The 20,623-nt window shown below is 39.4% G+C and overlaps 1 protein-coding gene across 4 annotated transcripts in view; it reads left to right on the plus strand.

The window, feature by feature from the left end:
- Positions 1-5,626: 5,626 nt before the first annotated feature.
- ahnak (AHNAK nucleoprotein) overlaps positions 5,627-20,623 on the plus strand; it is a 35,047-nt gene continuing 20,050 nt past the window's right edge. For 3 of the 4 annotated variants that reach the window (XM_044363600.1, XM_044363599.1, XM_044363598.1), the window contains exons 1-5: positions 5,628-5,888; positions 13,413-13,476; positions 19,856-19,913; positions 20,039-20,195; positions 20,324-20,550. In XM_044363600.1, the coding sequence (XP_044219535.1) occupies positions 20,039-20,195; positions 20,324-20,550 (384 nt within the window). In that variant the 5' untranslated portion in view covers positions 5,628-5,888; positions 13,413-13,476; positions 19,856-19,913. Of the gene's footprint in view, positions 5,889-13,412; positions 13,477-19,855; positions 19,914-20,038; positions 20,196-20,323; positions 20,551-20,623 lie in introns of all 4 variants that reach the window. The other variant, XM_044363597.1, reaches the window with a different exon arrangement.

Genomic DNA, 20,623 nt, shown 5'->3' on the forward strand with positions numbered 1-20,623 from the left:
GTGGGGAATTCCAAAAAGATTACCAATGATGAGTTACTATGGTGATGGCAAATATAAGGCGGATCGACCTGCGTGTTGCAAGATAGTGTATCTTGAGTAGTGCACGCTGTCATTAGCTGACTGTGATTTCTTTGTAGTTGTAATCTCTCCATGGATACACTCTGCTCTCAAATGTGACTTTAAATCCACTTGTGGTTTGCTTACTCACTACACAAAATCACATGCATGGAAATACATACAATGTAACACATGATGCAAGAGTTGATGAAGTTATGAGTAAACTTTTTGTTTGTGCGTTATCGCTCTGGTTTGGTTTTGGTTCCATGGTCTAACTAATTTGCCAAGAAGATGAAGAAAATCAAATTAGTGGTGCTAATTAAATTAAGTTAAATCAAATTATTGACATAAATTAAAACAGGCTGCGCATAGAGGATAAAGCCATTTCTTAACTTTCACAGCAATTATACAAGTCAGGAATTTTCCAATTATATTTAAAGCGTCACTGGCCTTTTGAGAAAACAGAAGGTAGAAGGAAAAGTCACCGAATCAGTTTAAAACAAAGAAGTTGACTGGTTAACATTTTGAATTTAATTCAGCTCCATTATTAGGAATAAAATTACACTCTCTAAATAGAAATGGCCTCTATGCACAGGAAATTATTAAAAGACCTTATTAAATGGTAAATGGACTATAACAGCAGCTGTTTTATATGCTTTTCTTTTCTTCCTAGTTCATTGAATTTAATGGCATTAAATTAAAATTCTGCTCATGATACTACATACATTATAATACAATACAATTCAAGGGGCTTGCAACAACAACCTGTGGAGTTAATTTGATTATGCAGCAATGCTGACAAAAAATGGTATACAGTATACAGAATTCAACTGGTGTGTGTAAGTCTATGTTTTTATGTTAACCATAAAGAAAAATAAGAAATACATGATAAAACTATCACAAGAATAAATTGTCTTGCTTCACCTACTGAGCTCTCTGTCATCATCTTGGGACTGGGAGCTTATGACCAAAAACTTGCATTCATCTGTATCTTCATACTGGAGTAAAGGTGATTTTTTAATTTATCTCCCTCACAGCCTCAAACTGGCAAATCTGTGATTTTCTTTGGCTTGTTTGTGTTATACTTTTACATATTGTCGTGTGCATTGGGATCACAATTAGGCTGTTTAAATTAATGATCTTACGATAAAGAATTGCAGGTCTATTTTAATGAAAAGTAAGATCTATTGAAAATATCTAAAAAAAAAAAAAGGTAGAAGAGACTTCATTTTGTATTAGTAAACTGGAAACAGTAGTAGGGACATATGCCATGCTGCTTAATTTTGCAGCTGTTTTGACTCATTTTCAACAATGGTGCATTCATTCATTTATGAGGAACACAGACTGAATCTGTAGTAGATTTCTTTTGACATTCTTCAAAACTGACAATGCCTCTTTGACAATGTTTATCTGTCTGTATCTTCAGTACCGGCTGGTGAAACACTTGTCACAATATTGACAATGTTGCATTGTGTTAAAAATCTAATGAAGTCAGTATACAAAGAGCAGTTCTATGTGCACACAATCTGGTTTGTGCAGTGAGTGTCGGTTTTTAACAATGACCTCTTGGGATGCAAACTGGGCTCTTTAAAAGACTTTTAATTTTATTGACATTTTCAAGTAACCACAAAAGCAGCAAACAAGATCAGTTTCAGTGAAAGCAGATGCTTTGAATAGTTTGGCTGTTTATGTAAATCACAATTTTGCTGTGGATTACTGCCAATGAAAGTTATATATCACATAGACAATTGAAGATACATGCAATTACATAATTAATTATTGGTCACCCCTTACTTTCAAAGTAAAATTTAGAAGTTGTCTCCTGTGATATATGTACTAAAAAAGTTAAGATAAGAAAAAGAATAAACGAGCACCAAACACTGAGTTACATTCTCATACGTGTTTTGGAATAAAATCCTTTTGTATCTCATGTTCTAGCAAATTATCTTGATGACTCATAGAAACAGCACACATTTGCCAAGCACACTACTTGCATTGTCTGAATTGAGGGAAGAATTTCTGTTAATGATTGTGACATTTTGTAAATATAATACAAGAATTTTCTCTCTTTTGATCACACCCAAACCTTCATCAGCTTTTGGGTCTTCTGGGTTAAAAACTACTGAATTGCGTTAAGACAGTCCATTGTGTCTGATTAAACCTGTGTTACGCAATCAAATGTGCACTTCCCACCCATCTGGCTCTTACTGCTAAAATGGGCAGAGCCAAACAGTTGTTCAAGTATATGTGATACAATTTAAATGATCATTAAATCCAGGTGTGGTGTCACTTTTTTGTAATCATATCACAAGCTACAGTGTTGCTCATGCCCGTGCCACGTGACTTTCCTTATCCTGCGGGAGATATTAATCATATACACACACACACACACTCAACAAACAAACAAGCACATGCAGGCACACACACACACACACACACACACCCACATACACATTCAACCATCCATCCTCATCTAATCCTCTGATTTTCCTCTCCTCTACAGTCTGAGCTGCCCTGTTTTCATTGTAGTTATGGGCTGTGACTCATCGTGCGTCTGAGCCAAGCTATTTGCACTGGTTCACACTGGCTGACACACCTAGGGCCAGGAAACACACCCATTCCCACATATCCTTGTATTCAACTATGGTGACCTGCCACAAAACAGTAACGGGCAGAGAGGATTCACTTTGTAAAAACAGGCTCTGAATGTGCAAAATAGTCATCTCCCTTATATTGACGTGATATCCCTATTGCGCAATCCACATTTCAGTTCTTTAAAAGCTCATTGTCCAACTCATTAGCTTATCGTTATCAGCTTATCTAGTTCTCTTCTAAATCCTGTGGATTGATTTAGCTTTAATAAGGGTTAATCAGTAGGTGATAAAAGCTTTTATCTGGACTCACCTCATTAATGTAAGAATAAGTTCTTGAGTAACAGTGAAAGTGCTTACACATGGCCACTGAGCAGTAGGTAATGAGCATGTAACAGGGCAAGTGTTTACTGAGGGGTTGTTATGTGACCATAAACATCTAAAACCTGCAGAAAAGTTGTTGAGCAGCACACTGTTCAGACAGGCATCCTGCTGTTTACATATGCACACATCACAGGAGTCGTCTGTCCAGAGGTAGCAATTGCTCTGAACTGAAATTGTTCATCAAAGGCAAAACACAGCCACACCTCAGTAGCAAAAAGTCAAATATGCAAAGATCTGAGCAAACAGGTGCAGTGGCAAGACGCTTTGAGTGAGGAGGATAGAGATCCTTTTCTCTGGTGCAGCAACACAATTCTAGTCTTGTAGCTGTGTACACAGAAAATCAGCAAAGGGTTAACTGTGGTCAAATGACAAATGATCTCTGCAGTTGATAAAATTATGTGATATTTTGCTCATCTACTCATTCACAGAATAGTTATATAGCAATGTGTTTTATATGAGGAGCCTTTTTACTGTTCTTTAGTATTGTTTATTTAAAAGACTGTTGCAGTCCAAAGAGTGAAGCAATAACACCCTTTATACAGAGATCTTTAGGGTCCCTACTTATCTTACACATGCTTGGGATTACTGCTTCACTTTTATCTCAGCATGCACACAAATAGTGATTGTTAAAGAGCTGCACCCTGTTTTTCAGAAAAAAAAAACCCAAAACAAAGCAAGAGTTCTCTTTACTCTTGGGGGTGTCATGTAGTAATATTAAAATATATTTGTGTGTGCATATGTGTGTGTATGTGTGCCACTCCCTGTTAACTCCTTACAAAGACACGCAGCAACTTCCCCTGTGTTTGCTCTACTCCATGCATGTTGTTTGTTATTTCACCTCATTGAACACATGTGACATGTGGAAAAGGGGTGTTTCAAGGACGCTGATCATTGGTGTGTTAGGTGGAACAGCACACAGACACACAAGTACAGGCAGCATAGTCATGCACACACACACGTACGCTTCCATGCACATCCCACATGACATCTTAAACTTGGATGCACTCACATATCTTAAATCATTCTTATTGTTTTAGTCGTTATACTCATGGCTATCAGACATTTTAATCTACAAACCTGTAAAATCTCATTTACTGACCCAGTATTACCCATAATCCCGGTCTGAATTTGTCTGAGACACCACCCAATATGACTGTCTCCTTGACTCATATCTGCTTCTCTCATTTCTTGACCACATTGTAGAAACAGATGCACAAATCAGCTGTAACGTCATTGTACAGTATAACTCTTGATGATCATTTGCAAAGTTTTGAATTGAGTCTACAAACAAGATTGAAATGTGAACAACAACAGTATTTTGAGAGGAAAATTGACACATCATTACTATACATGATGGCTGTAAAGCAGTATTAAGTGAAATAACAGTCTGCTGTAAGAGGAACAGTACTTGCAACAATAAGAGTGATTTTTGAGTTTCGTTCTGAAATATTGCACCCTCCAGATGAAAAAAAAATCATGTGAAATGGCTATTTAAAAATGATTGCGGGGAAGAGAATATGATCTTCCTGCTGACAATTACTGAGATCACTATTTCTATCGCTATTTACTGCTTATGAAATCATGGAGAAAGATGAAGAAGAAAGAAGTCTCAAAATATTGAAAACATTTCAAAATCCAAAACTGAAAAAAGTTATTCAATATAAAACACACAATTTAGTAAGATCTGGTACAAGGTCATTGTTATACAAAAACTTTAGCGAAACCTATTTTGTAAATACACACTTTGCCTTTTTATGTAAGTAAAGGACTCACTCCTGAGTCATTTTGGTAATGATAACTTTGTGTCAGTTTGTGTGCAGTAATTTAAATGCTGTAATAATATGTTTATGTCATTGTCTATCATATGATACCCATTCTGTGGTGCGCTTGCATGTGTACTTCGTTCTTCCTCTGAAATGTGAAACAAAAACGAGGCAGATGGAAAAACAATTTGAAACTGTTTTATTTTGTTTAAATTGATGATAAAATGACATACAAGTTCATATAAAAGATTCAGCAGATTTTGTTGATCCGTTGCAAGGCTGCTCTCATCACTGTGTGAGTAAGTTAAAGGCCACCCCTTTCATACGGGTGTTAGTTGGGTATACTGAGGTGCGTCACGTACCATGCTTTTTCCTAAAACTGGCACACTGAGTCAAACTGATGACTTCAGGGTTTTTTTAATTACTATTATCAGTTAAGATGAAGCAATATGTTTTTTTGCTTGAATAAAAAATGAAATGACAAAAAAAAATCCTTCCTGTCGAAGTGAGAAACTACCAGTGACTACTGGTAGTTTCTCACTTCGACAGTATTTGACAAAAGTAGTGTCGAAAGCACTCACTGTTGGTTAAATTTTGATAAACGTAAGAACTTATGAACATTTAGTGTGGGTATTTTATGGTGAATTGATGTTTCTTTGAACTTTTTTAAGCAGAAGTCACTTTTCCTGTTGCCTGTCATTGGAGCCTGCATATGAAGCAGTGGGTGGTCCCGTGGTTGTTGAGGGCCAGTCCCTCGCACCGGTCCCCTCCCCTCCATTCTCCTCCCTCTGCAAACCAGGAGCCCTACCCAGCTCCCTGTCCAAGCACTCTGCTCAGCCCAGAGGAGCAGCCACACAGAAAAAAAAGAAGTTAAAATCAACTTAGAGCTGAGGAGGGAGGGAGAGAGGGGTGAGAAAACGCCCTGGAAACTCGGTTGATCGAGAAATAGGAAAAGAGTGACAGAATCCCTTCAGACTGCAAAGTTGAGACTGGAAGAAGTGCTTTTTCTTGGGCTGGGGAGAAGGGGAGAGGACACGTTTTCAAGGATGCTCAAGCTGGTGTGAGGCTTCTTGGGCGCAAAGACTGCGCACAGGTAAAGATGCACTTTTTTTCTTTTCCTAGATTGAAGTGAATGTTTTTTTAAACTGTGTTTCTGAACTTTGTTGCCAGCTGTGCTTTGCTTCAAATTTAATTGTGCTGCAAAATAGAAATGAACTTATAATAACTTGGTGAAAGTTCAAACAATGAAGCTGCAAAAGTGATTAAGTTATCAGCCCAGCTGGCACTTGTAGTGAGTGTGTATCAGTGGTAAGATTACAGTGACTTTATCTTACTTTATGACATGTCTCCTGTGGTATCCTATGGTTTTTTTTGAAAGGGGAAGCTTTGCTGTGGCTTTGGATTATATTAGGAGAAAAACTGTGTAATATTAGTTCACTTTTTTTTCTGTAAACGTGCAAAGTGGCAGTGATTTTGTGATTATCATCAAAAGTTTTAAATGATGATTTTAGATAGAGTATAGGTCATAGTGGGTGTGTACGCACAGCTACCACACAAATGCAGAGGCTTGACTGTAGTTGCGCACTTCAGTTTTCCTTTAACTGCAGCACAAAGGTAGTTATTCAAGGTGTATATGAAGGCTAAACCCATTCTTTTAATGAGAATATACTGCATCTTCATATGGTTTTAGACAGTCCCTTTAGAAATAAAGAGGTAACACCCAAAATCAGTCTATTTGTAGAAATTTTATTATGGCGCAACTTGATTTTTTTTACACACGTAATCCCAAGTATTTGGGAGATAAAACTCTTTTACAGCCCTGGATTATCTCAGACATTAGATGAAAGTTGAATGAAAGAAGCACTGGAAAGATATAATGTTATCTTGTTTGTTATCAGGTTTTTCCTTTATATATCCAAATAATTTTTTGGTGACTTGCAAGTTTAAAAAGTAAAGGTTCTTCCCTATAGCCTGCAGTGACAAGCTTGGGTGTGGACGCCTCTCCTTCACCTCGCTCCACACCCCTCCTTTTTTCTCCCTCTCTTCTTGCCTCGCTGTCTCCTCACTGAGGCACACCCTTTACGCCCCCCCCAAAAAAAGAGAGAGGAAAATCTCCATACATGAGGCGTCTCAGTGGGGTTCGCTAAGTACATCCAGACTCCTTTATCATAACTTTTTCTCTGCTTATCCTCAGTTGTACTGTGCCATATAATTATATATACTCATAGAGAGCAATGAAAATCTCATATTGCTATCTTTTTAATGTAGTCTGGTTTTGATGAATGAGACTGACTTGTCTGAGGGTCCTTGGTATGATATGAGTCAGTGTTTGAACAAGGCATACCACCTCTCCAGCTATACACAAGCGTTACGCAAGAGAATGTTTAAAAACTATCACTACTGCTTTGTACTGAGGCATGTATGTTTTTTTTTTTTTTATGACTGGCTTCTTAAAGTTTTGGGCATAGCGAGATTTCTCCTCTTTCTTTCTTTTACCTTGGCTCTCTTAACCTGGGCTTTCGGCCAGGGTGTGCAGGGGAGGAGAGACATGGGGAGAGGAGAAGGAGGGAACAAGACGGGGAAAGAGAGTCAGGGAGTGAGTTAGTGAGGGGGGATGGGCGGGGCGGGGGCGAGGAGGGGAGTAATGGAATGTAGTGGTTTGGAAAGACAAGCTAATTGAAACCAGGTTTGAGGCATACAGGGGGAGCTAAGACTTCGCACATTTGGAGAAAGAGAGAAATACATTTTATCTACCCAAAAGTTGAGGGATGTAACGTTTTCTGTTTGACTTAAGCACATATTTAAACATAAACGGCATCTTTCAAGGTGTGGTTCCAACTTGAATAATCACATAGTGATAAACTGTATTTGTTCAGATTGAGGAAATAGCAGATAATAATCAAGACCAGACATAATCCCTTGTTGAATCATGATTGAAAGTCAAATTTCAACTGTGTGTATGGTTGCCTAGCCTCCACAGCCCTCTCCTGCCACACCCAAAAGTCATTTCAGTGGAGTGTTCGAGGGAAAGCTGCTTTCTGCTTTGCTCTGCACAGTTGTTTCTACAATACGCAGTTAACTCATGTTGAGTGCACCACAACTGTAAATGTCTGGCATTGCTCAAATTGCTCTTGTCAAGGTGATTGACTGTGACACAGACTGCTTGAAGAGCAATATGGTGACACAGGGCAAAAAGGTCCTTAGGTCGTAGGTTGTCATTTAAGCTATAGTATGTTAAGTGTTCTTAAATTTAAAAAAAATCATGTTTTACCTGGTGATAATGTCGTGAAGTATTGTTTTCCATATGTTACTATAGGTGCAGAGTTTTGCTCCAAGTAGGGCAAGGGCTTATACAAACAGGTAATATATATGGAACATATATTTCAAGCGCTGACATTTTGAGAACTGGTTCTTGACTGCCTACAGCTAAAACACTTGTCGGTCTTGGCTTGGGGCGGATACTGTTTGTTTAAATACTGGAACTGTCCAGCAATGCAGCAGCACAGAGGCTACATTATGTTGTCACCTGAAGCAACATAAGACTTGGAATTCTAAAAACCACGCTGTGAAATTTTGAAGCAGCTTTATTAATCAAATCTTGCTCGATCATTGTAGCTAATTTTTACAGTACACAGTGCCACTCACGCTGATTTTGTTGCACTTGCCATCCATGTGACAAACAGCATCTTTACTAGCCTAAAGACGAAGGACATGCCTTATGACTGTTTGGAGTTTTAGCTCGTATATGTCAAGGTATTTATCACAGCACTCCACCAGAAGAATACATTATGTATTCTTTCCCTGTTGACTGGCAGGACAGATGAGACAAGTGGTGTTACTCAGCTGTGCCAGTGTTAAACGGAAAGAAACTGGTCTCTAGCACACTTCCTCTGCCATTTCCTCATGGGTTTGTTGAGTGGGTGGTTGGAAGTAGGGACAGCGTGGGGGAGGCAAAGAGAGCGAGGTAGATATAGTGAATAAACTGAGAGAAGGGATGGTGATTACAACCAAATTATAGCTTATTTTTTCACACTTAGTATTCATTTAGAAGCTAAGTTAGACTCTTGGATGTCCTGAAGCTCCCATGGACTCACTAAAGTCCCACCCTAGAGATGGGTTAAATAAAACAATAGCAAATTTGAAGATACACAACTGTTCCAGTGAGGGAAATTTAGTTTTTTCCAGCTGCAAGTAAACATCCAACTGTAGTGTGTGATTTTAGAAAGTCTTTCTAGGTAATCTACCCAGCAGCCACTCCCTTCTCATCCACCCAGTGCTGGTTTGGAATGTTTCAGCATGCCCTCAGTATGCTCTGTGCAGCGTCTATGATTAGCATTGCTTCCCTTGTTGTTGAGAAATAGTGATTTGAGAGAAATGATGAGACAGTCATCACCGGTCACACGTAATACCCCTGATAGTCACACCCATGCATATGCTGTTTCAGATTGTTTATTATAACTTGCTTAGAATTTAATAAGGGTGTGAATAATTTTTTCCTGATAAAGCAAGATCATAGCCAGACATCTTTGATATGAAACTGTCAAAAAAACAATAAAACTTATGTAACTTGCTGTACTGCACGCCCTACCTGTCCCCCACTACTGTCTGACCTAAACCCCAACCCCCACAAAAGCTGTTCAGTTTCTGTGAATAAGGAATGACATGCAGCATCTGTTACAAAAACTATTTGGAATGAGGTGTCCAAAATGTCAGAGCAGCAGGGCTTGGAATGTAAATTTAGAAATACATTCAGCTTTGTTTAGGTTTTCTTTATCTGGCAAGATACCCAAGGATGGCACTCCTCGCAATCCAACACTCTCTCTCTAAACAACTCTGCACTACTCTGGTGTGATCTACATACTAAGTATACATACAGAGTACATATCCCCATGCTGTGCTTATGCCTTAAGTTCTACAGCTATGGAAGTCTTATTTCTATATATACATTCTTCTGCTATGGTTGCCGTCTAGCCCTCCTCTTAACCTTCTTGTCTCCTGCTCCATGAATGGACTTGCATTTGTTCTTGTTCAAACAGCAGCTGTGGAAGACAGAAACAAATCCTGACTAAATTGCCAAACTAAATTGAGTTGAAGTTGGGCAGTTACATAGTGCGGCCTAGATAAAGTTGCTATGGTTGTCTGTAAACCTCACATGATGTGTTATATTTGTGGTATAACTGTTTAAACTTCACTATCCGTCTTTCTCATTAGCTCTTTGTAGTGTAACTAGTTATGCCAGTTCAAACATTTGCATCTTTGGCTCGGTTGATCTGTACATCTCTTTGCAGAAGAATCGCAACTCTGCTTCTCTACATCCTATGTTTTTTACTTTATTATCTGCTCATTATTTTTGGTTCTGAAACTGCCCCAAAGTACCAGCCCAGGATCACTTCTCATTTCAGTCCTTTCAGAACTTACGTCATCACCAAAATGTTTTGTTTCATTTTTGCAAAAATGCTGCTGTTTTTTTTTTCTTGTATAGCCCAATATTACATACGTTGTCTCAGGGGGCTTTAGAGACCAACAATAGCAACTATTCCTGACACAGCAAAAGTTCTCTAGGAAGACAAGGAAAAACTCCCCTAAAACATTAGTGTATAAGGAAAAAATGGAAGAAACCTCTGGAGAGGAAATTCAAAGAGCGAATCTTCCACCCTGGATGTCTAGGGGTGCAATAGAAAACAATGAGACATAATAGGATGAGTTATCTGTAACTTACTGCCTCATACTGTATATTAACTTTCTTTGACTGAACATGAGGCTTAAAATGAGATTTACATGGAAATCAAGGCATAGTGGAAGTTCACTTTTAATGCAACCTCTGCTCTTGTTTGTGATCTCGTAAAAACAAGAGAAGAAAATTTTAAGAGTATTCTTCAGTTTTTCCATTTTGTGTACGACTCCTGCCAAAGTCACAATGGTTTAATCAGCAGCAGGCCAAGTTGGCGTCAGTGGGCAGGCTTTGGTCTTGTGCAGGACTTGTGGTTTGGTTTAGGGCAATGTGGACTATGGAGTGCAGAAAAGAACCATTTATTTTGACGCACATTCCTTTTATATGTGTCACACATGCATGTCCTATCTGCATTTTTTGAGGGAAGAGTGAACCTAAACTGGGGCCTGCTGTGTCTCTCAGTATCCTTCCTTTTGTGTTTGTTGAACTTGTTGCCTCAAACTACAATGGAGTGAGAGGAACAGGGAGTCTACTCTGTTTTGACAACAAGACTGATTTGGTCACTGCTCCTCTCTCCCTCTTTCCTTATCTGCACTGAGGCCTTTTTATTTGCTCATAATCAAATCTTATCACTAGCCAGCACCACTGTGTCTTATTCCCACACTGCTGAGCTTTAATCATTGTCACACTGCTCCTGTTTTCCGTTTACCAAATTGATTGGATTGCACTCAACCTGATGGATTGACTGAAGCCACTTTGATCAGTTTCCAGAGTGCTGTGACCCACTTAAGCACAAACTATAACAGTCAAACAGTCCAGGTATGTGCCCTCAAGGCATGAAAGAAAAGATAAGGTCTGGAGCTGGGTGAAAACGGATGGCAGAGAGGTGTAAAGTGCTGTTTGGTGCATCAACCAGGTGCAGTTCCTGGGTGGAACTCAAATGATGATCATAATGATAGTGAAAAGGGGATCCCTTTAGCCGACCCAGTGTTTCTCCTCAGTTATCATTTGAGAGTGTGTGTCAGTGTGCCAGTAAAATGTGCATATCTGACTGAGTGTGGTGTTCTTGTTTATTTGAGCAGAACCTGGAGGTTGGGGGTGTGGTGGACTGACTACAGGGGGGTTGAGCACTCAGGCTGGGCGCAGGGTGGGCGACATAGAATGAAGTTAGAGTCAGAGTCAGAGAGAAAAAGGACATTTCTTTGGAGTTAGTCACCGTGGGGAGAGGCTGGGCTCACTTCCAGCTGGCCCAACGGCTCTTTGAAGGAATGTGTGTGACTGGAGGCCTGGGTGGGGCCGCGCACTGAGCTGTTCCCTATGCAAGTAGTGCACAGAGGCAAAGCGATGTGATCCACCTCGTGGCGTGGTGTTTCTACTCCTCAACACACCTTGTGTTTTTATTTGCTTTCCCCTCTGTTGGTAACCACACTTCACCTTACTGTGCAAGCCTTGCTGTCTGTTTATGAGTGTGTGTGTGGTCTCACCAAACTATTAAGAACAGAAGGTGGAGCACCCTCTTCCTTATCTTTTGAGTTTGTGTACTCATATATGGGCATTGAAAAAAAAATACAATATTTCTTTTTTACAGTACATATCTGAGAGTCATAGCAAATCCCATTCATCAACAAATCTCACACAAACAAGTCATAAGCATTTACCCACATCAGTGATCGAGGCCACATTGCTACTTTTACCTTTGTCTTTAATTCAGCCCTTCACCTGAATTACCCCCAACATGGTGGTCTGATTAATAAGTCTGTGTAACAAGAGTATGGGCTAGAAAGTGTACACAGCTGCTGAACTGCAAGTCTCCCTACACAAACATAATGACAACCACATATTGGCTGGCATTTACCTTGGCTATGTGCCATCTATTTTAGTAAAGCCCCCCCTTCAAAAAGACAGTCAACAACAATGAATGTCTTTGGCAAAACTTTAAAGAGTTTTACAAGTTTTGCACCAATGTCACTAGTGTTAAGGAGCATGTTTACTCACTTTCTCTCTATTGAATTTACTGTTTAGCATAGGTATTTGAAGCCTGACTGTTAAGAAATGTTTTCAGTCTCACAAACACAGTTATTTGGCATAATTTTCACTAAAGTAATGAGCAGTTTAGTTTATTGAACATGGGGGATTGGGTAGGGGGAGGTTAATGATGGGCTTTGAGAGGCTGTCTCTGAAGAATTTTTCTGAGGGACATGTTCCCGCCGGTATATGCCTGTCTGTACACATCAAGTCTGGTTATGTTTGTACTAGGACTAACAAAGAGAAGGCTTTGTTTCACAATATGCCAGTAGGTTGAAGCAATAATACTTGTAAGTCCAATAAGATTTTTGGCTAGCTGCAGCGGGTGAAAGTAAAATTTATTTTTGGCATGCAAAATAATACTTAGAATCCAATTTATAGCTATACCGACTTATATGTCTGCTGATTTCTGGATCAGCCATCATTATTGGCAGTCCAGTCTTGGACTGCCAATGATGATGGCAGTCCAAGATTCCTCTACAACTGGATTTACTTCTTTTCAACTCTCAGTTTCAAATTCCATCAAACTGAACTGGATTCTTGAAAGGTAGCATGCTAGTGTGTCTGTCTATCTCCTCCTTTCACACCAAACACGTAGCTGGATTTATTGACTTAAAATGAGTGTTTTGTATCATTACCTGCCAGGATCAATATACTACGATTGGTTAGGTAATTATTAAAGCCTCTGAAGGCTCTGGTTGGTCATGTAAGGTCTGAGCATGGACATAACACTGCATGCCTTAATGCAACAATAACAAGAATGAGAGTAATATGTTTCATTATCTGTTAAACATGCAGCTGAAACATTGTATATTATTGCATTAGATGATTCATTAAATCTAACCCACTATTCTTGTAATTTAAGTCATTTTTAATGATATTAAGTAAATCCTAACCTTGTTTTTGTTTTTCTGTCAACAGAAGTCAAGAATCGAAAAACCGAAGCATCAGACTGAAGCCCTTGGCTTTGCTTGAGCAATCCGAGGTAAGTGTCCTTTCACAAAATGCATAAAAAGATTCACATAACACATGTGTTACTGGTCAAACAAGGGAAAGACAACGAAATTTCTTATCATCCATCACTCCACTCCAAGGCCATCTAGTCAGTGTCACCTCAGAACAGCGTTTTATTATGTGGCCAGACACCAAACCTCTGTTGGAATGTTTGTTGCAAAGCCTCCTTTGAACCTGGAAGGTCATGCCACTGCAATTCTACTGTGAAAGGCCTGCCTTGTGGAAACCTGACACTTGGTTGCTTCTGCTCCCTGTGCCTTCTCTTTGCACGCCTCTTTCCTCCCCCAGCGACCACCTGTTCCGCTCGAACCCCTTTCCCCTTCTTATGAAACAACCCTGTCAAAAGCCCGCCAACCTCAAGCTGTTTTAACTGTTTGTAGCCGGCAGCTGTGGACGAGTTATTCATTTTGAGTGGAGGGAAAACTAGTAGACGAGGCGATCCCAAACCCAAACTGTATGCAGCCCCTGATGGCCAGTGACAGACCATAAGATAGACGTACACCAAAATGCTCTGTGGTTGCACTCTAGCTAACAGAGGCTTTTGTCTGGCTGGTTGCCCCACACCCCCCTTGCTCAACACACATACCAGGCCATAATAAAACATGGTAGATAGACTAGCTCGTCTGCCCCCCTTTACCCTCATTTTCTCTCTCTCTCTCCCTCAAAGCTTTTTGGAAAAATCTAATTTTGTGTGGTCTTCAAATATGCTTTTGATGACATCACTAATCAAATTTAAGAACATGTGACACCAGGAATGTCACTCTGAGGCATGTCAGATAGTGAAATGAAAGGGAAAGAATAGAGGACTGCTTGATTGTCATGTTGCCTGATAGCTTTGAGTCACAGACTGCCTGCCTGTCTTATGATCCCAAGAACAGAGGCTTACTTATGAAGCATCTGTTTACAACACAATCCATATCTAATCATATGATTCTTTTGGATCATATTAATTGTTCAACTGATATCATTTTCAAGTTAAGGCATATTCTAAACTTACCCCAAAAAGGGAAATTCTGATAAAGATTGAGGAGGAAAATTGAAGTCTTCCTGTAAATATTCAGGATGTTCTATGCACAGTGTGGTGCTGGAAGCTTCTGAGGAGATTCTTTGGTGATAGCCCTGTATTTTCATTTCTACTTGGCTGTTTTCTTTCCCCCTCTGCACTGTTAACTCATAGGCTAACATTCCACAGAGCAGTTTCACAACCATTCCTTTCCCTTTCTCACTCACTTTCATTTTTTTTTTTTTTTACCATTTCCTCTTCTCTCCATCTCAACCACCCCCTCACCCCTACCTCCTCCCTCTTTCTAAGTTTCTTCCTTCCCTTCTCTATTGCTGTGAGCCTCAGCTCCTCCCTGCAGTTTGCTGCCAGAAATATGTCAAAGCTGTGAGAACAGGGACGGCCCAAATAGTTCACTCTGGACCATGGAGAGCCTCAGAGCGAGGATGAAATGTGGGAGGAGGAAAAGAAGTTTAAATATGAAAAATAATTACATATGAAAATAGATGAATAGAAAGAGAAAGTAATAGAGCTGTGTCCAGAGGTTAGCCTTTTTGAGTGAGGGATGGAGAAATGAATAAAAATATTGTTTTCGCTCTCTTGCTCTTGGGGAATTTTTGTGAACACATGAATGTTGCCTTCTCCCTCCCTTTGTGAGCCTTTTTTTTTGTAAATACTTAATCCAGCAAATGATAATATCTGCCTTGTTTGAGAGTTAAAATGCTTCGTCTTCATTGTCCGCAAAGCAATGTCAACAAGCCCTAAGAAGCATGTGGAAGAAAAAAAAAATACCTCAGTGAGGAAAACCAAGATCATGTGAAAAGTTTGTCAGCTATTTTTGTTTGCTTTCATTGACTGCATGAAGTGAAGAGGTTGATGTGTAAAATGAGCCGCATTGTGACTCATGGGGAAAACACAAATTCCTTTGGTGCAGTCCAAATGCACTCAGTCTGGGATCAGAAGGGCCTGGTTAAGATACTATAACTGGCAGTGTCAGTTGACCTGAGTAGAATTTGATCTACAGAAGTTAATTGGGTGAAGCTGGGTTCTTTGGCACTGCAAACTGCCTTGTTTGTCCCCTCTATACTCACACATTTCAGCTGTGTTTGATGCATATTTGGCAGATAATGTAAGGCTTGGGGTCTTAATAGATTCATGTTACAAGCCTCAGTCAAGTCACACTGACAGACACAAAGAGATAGAAAGAGATAGTAGGCGAGGAAGAGAGAGAGAGAGGGAAGAATATCAGGTTGTAGATGCCTGCGGGTAGTTGGCGTCATCTTTGGCACGAACACCATTCCTATCCCTGGTATTATCACTCTCAGTGGCCCTGGCCCTTGTTATTCAGTCCTGAGAGTCTGCAAACTGCTATTTTAGAGACAGGGGTTAATATTACCTCAAAGCATTGCATACATTTTCCAGTATTCCCAGTCATGCAAGACCAGTCTATTTATTGACTTGTGTTAATTGGTGTATTGCTTGTTATGTGCCCTTGGACTGGGTCCAGCAAACTAGGGAGAGAAGTATACAAGTCACTTGGTATTGTAAACTTTCTCACATGCCTTAACTTTCACAACTTTCAGCTCTGTTAATTTTAGTTTTATGATCTTTACCTGCACAGAAATCTTCATCTGTTCTGTTTCCGGTGTTTTTTCATTAATTTGGATATTGTACAACATAACGGTTGATGTCCAGATTTTCAGACAGAGAGGAAAAATGAGATTTTGTTAAAAAGTGACAAACACACATTTCCCAAAAACATCTCTGGGTCTGTCTCTAATGTAAAGTCATTGTAGCATATCCAACTATTGTTACTGTGCATGGCACAAAACTAGCAACATGGTGATATCTGATACACGACCTAAATAAAAAATTGTAACTATAGCCTACAATTTAAATGGTTACGATACCATTATGTTAAGAGACAAACAGGTCAACAGTCAACAGTCACAAAGAAAAACATGCACCACCTAGATTGTCTGACATCCCACTTAACTAGCCAAAACATCGGTGTTATCTTCTTCTAACTTTCTCATCTGTTCAAAATACTTTATATTGGCAGGGGGCAAGAGTGGCAGATGGCCGTTGAGGGAATGATGCATATTACCGACCCTTTGGAAACAGCTGTTTCTTTATCTTTGCCTCAGGTTCCTCTTGTTCCCAGTAACTTGTTATCTTACAGAGCAGTCTGGCAGCTTCAGCGAATGGGGAAGGGATTTGTGGCTTACTGGTTTAGTTATGTTATTTACAGTGGTGATAAATAATTTGTGCAATGAAAAACATTTGTAAAGGTGGTTTTAGTAATTATATCTCAGACTGACAATATTCTGTCAGATAATTTTGAAAAACAGAGAATGTGAAGCGATTTGTTACAATTTTTTTTTTCTTCTCAGTCATAGTTTTTCCTTAAAAGAGAAAGTCTTTATTCAGACCTTAAATTGATCTGTCTGATCACATGGAAATCTAGCTTTACAACTAAAGTTCCATCAACATGTTAGAGGCTAGTTATGTCAGTTTCTTATGTGTATACATGTGTTATCTTGTTATATATTCAAGTGTGTATGAATTACATGATCTCTCATGGCTTGTTATTATGTTACAGTATCTGAAAATCTGACTACTTGATGTCACCTTAAATAATTGTCTTGGAGGAGGCCTACTTATCTTGGGGTAAATTTTAAGCCAAGACAAGCCCAGTGAATGGCAATAGATGACACAAACAAAGAACGGCACTCATAAACCAACTGCAAAGGCATAATTACCCCCCCCTACACACACACACACACACACACACACACACACACACACACACACCCTCCCACCCTTTTTGCTGACCACCTAGAAGTTGTATCTTGCATTGCTCTGAATAGGTATTGAGGGGATTGATAAAGTCATTGAAATTCCTCACAGTCCCTTTCCTAGTTCGTCTCTGGTTGTCAAGTCCACCCCATAACAACACAGACAAACAGTCAGCACCATGACTCATATCCTGTTTCTTTTGTGCTGTCCCATGGATAGGCTTTTGCCACTTATATTGTTTGGTTAGAGGCAAATAGACAGTTTGCTGAAACCTACTGAATGGCTGTACATTTTTGATGTGGTAAGCTGCACCAGGCAGTTGAATGATTGTCTCATTAAAATGACTGTTGTGAATTAAGCTTTTTCAGTGTCTCATGGTGCAATATCATTCAACAGAATTGTGTCAATACTGTCAAATATTGACTGGTAGCAGTTGGCATGATCAAATCAAATGTTCAAACACTGGATGAAAACACAGCACATTGAATGACTATGATTTTTAGAGGAAACTATTTACAACAGTTATCTGTGTACAGCTTTTCTAATGAATTTTCACAGATTATTATTTAGATTCTCTGTAGTCAGAAAGTCCTCTGAACACTGAATTGTTGGTTCATGCATTGAATCACTAAATTTCTGGGTGGCTACAGTTCAGGTGGTTGAAAGCATAGTCTGTTAATGTTAAGCTTGGTGATTTGGACTATGTGTCTTCACATCTATGCAAAGAGTCTTTAAGCAATGTGAGTCTTTAACGCTGAACCCCTTATGTGTGTGTATGTGGAGAGAAAATGTAATTCACTTTGGACACAAGTGTCTGCCAAATTAATGTAATGTGGAAACATGCAAACCATTGCTGGCTTGGTAGAGACACATGGCTCAGGCAGCCTTGTGTAATTAAAAGGGTGGTTTGTGGAGAGTTTGGTATCAATTAAACAATTGGTTGTCTGTTCCAAAGAGGAGAGTGGGTAGGACAAGTCGGCATGTTTGAAAAGGCAGGTCTGAGATTGATATAAACAAACCATACAATCGTGACAACTGCAAGTTTACTTCAGTGCACAAAAAGACAGACAGTGATAGAAAAGTTAAAGGACCAATGTGTAGGATTTAGTGGCATCAAGTGGTGAGGTTGCAGATTGCAATCAACTGAATACCCCTCACCTCCCCTTAACCCCTCCCTTTCAAACATGTAGGAGAACCTACAGTGGCTCTGAAACTTGTGAAAAATGCAAAAGGCCCTTTCTAGAGTCAGTGTTTGGTTTGTCCATTCTGGGCTACTATAGAAACATGGCGGTGCAACATGGTGGGCTCCGTGGATGAGGACCCACTCCCTATGTAGATATAAAGGGCTCATTCTAAGGTAACGAAAACACAACAATTCTTATTTTCAGGTGATTATACACTAATTAAAACATACTTATGAATATTATATTCCATTTCTGCCAATAGATTACCCTAAATCTTACACACTGGTCCTTTAAGCATGTCTGTTAATTGGCTTGATATGAACTGATAGAAGTAAGGTGAATTATTGCGACATTGTTTGCTTACTCAAATGGATTGTTTGCTTATTAAAAGGATCCAGAATTGTGCCCAGCGATATCTAGTAAGGTCTAATGACCACACCCAATAAGTAATATATGTGCTTTTGTAATGCTGAATACACTTGATGATGAAAAAGGTGGATAGTGTGCACATTCAACCCTAGGTGTAGGTACAGGTGCAGGACAAAAACAGCAACAAGGAAAAGGAGGGGATGACCGTACACTGAAATTTACAAGCTCCCAATTATTTATTGCATCAGTTCAATGCAATGTGCAAGGTCCTAATTAGGCAAAAACTTTTTGCCTTTTTTGCTTGAAGACCTTGGAGATAAAAATGTTGCAATAAATACTTGGAGGCTTGCAAATTCCAGTGTGCAGATAGCCTCTCCTTTTCCTACACCTTAAAGGTGACTAACTTTGTGATGCAGTGGTAATCATGAATACAACTACAGCAATGTAGATTGAAACTGATATTTAGCTGCCACTAATAAACAGAATAAGAAGTTTGATGGGCATTGTGTGCATGAGCAAATACAAATATATACTTGGTTTAGTATTAGACTACCTTGTAAATGTGGGTTGTGTTTGTGTTAAAGAGAGAGGGTGTGCGCTCACATGTTGGTGTATGTGTTTCTGTGTGTGTTTTCATAAAGCAAGCCAGCTTTAACCATCATTGTTCTCTCTATTGACATTGGAGCTGGGGTGTAGGCGCAGGATTGGGCTGCTTTCCTCACTGCAGGGTGTGGTCTGACTAAACCCAATTTCCAAAACACGGAACACACAAGAGGGAGGGAACTGATGGTTTGGTGTTTTGGGGAGAAAGGCTGTGTTGTTTGAAAGGGTTTTAACACCATCTAGTGTTCATCATTGGGTCTTACAAGTCAGACCTGTTACAGAGCAGGGTTAGAAATATTAAACTTAGGCAAATGTTCAAGTTATATTAAAGGTGAAAGAAGAACATTTTGTCATGATTTTGTCTTAATGATTATTACTATCTTGTCTTTATGCAGGAAAACCAAGGTAGAGTTTCCATCACACCAGGGCTTGAATAGAAGAACACAAAACAAGGTATTTTATGAAGTTAAAGACACACTAAATCCACATTAATTGGTGGAAATGCATATAACTAAAGTTATATCCTCTACCTTGTGTTTTTTCTCTTGAACCCATTATTTGTATGGCCATATTTGCAGATGGCTGAAGAGGAGGAAACTAGGGAGGTGCTCTTTCCAGACTGGGAGGGTCCAGACAAAACTGGCTTAACCATTGAACAGACAAGGGAAGGAGAGATCTTTGTCAAGGAGGTGAAAGGGGAGTCACCTGCAGCACGGTCTGGAAAAGTATATGAAGGTAACACTTTTTTTTCTTAAATCAGTGTCTTTTATCAAGTTTTCAAGTAAAATTTGTCTCAACTATATGCCAACTAATGTCTAATATTCTTAAAATACGTTTTGCTGCTGTCTTCACTTAATTAATAGGTGACCAGATTGTGGGCGCTACTATCTACTTTGATAACATGAGCTCAGAAGAAACAGCTGAGCTACTGAAGACATTGAACCGTCACAAGGTTGGACTGAAACTACAAAACAAAGGAGACAAATCCCCTTACTGCTCACCCCTGAGCACACCATGTCGTTCACCAATGGGCACCCTGACATGGGAAGGGAAGACCCGATTTGGAGGTTCCAGTCCAGACATCATCCTTGTAAGTTTGATTAATCTCTGAATAATCTCTAATCTCTTATTTGTTTGTTGGAAAGCTACTAAATAAAATACAT

The sequence above is a fragment of the Thunnus albacares genome, chromosome 10 (genome assembly GCF_914725855.1).
Source record: "Thunnus albacares chromosome 10, fThuAlb1.1, whole genome shotgun sequence".
NCBI lineage: Eukaryota > Metazoa > Chordata > Actinopteri > Scombriformes > Scombridae > Thunnus > Thunnus albacares.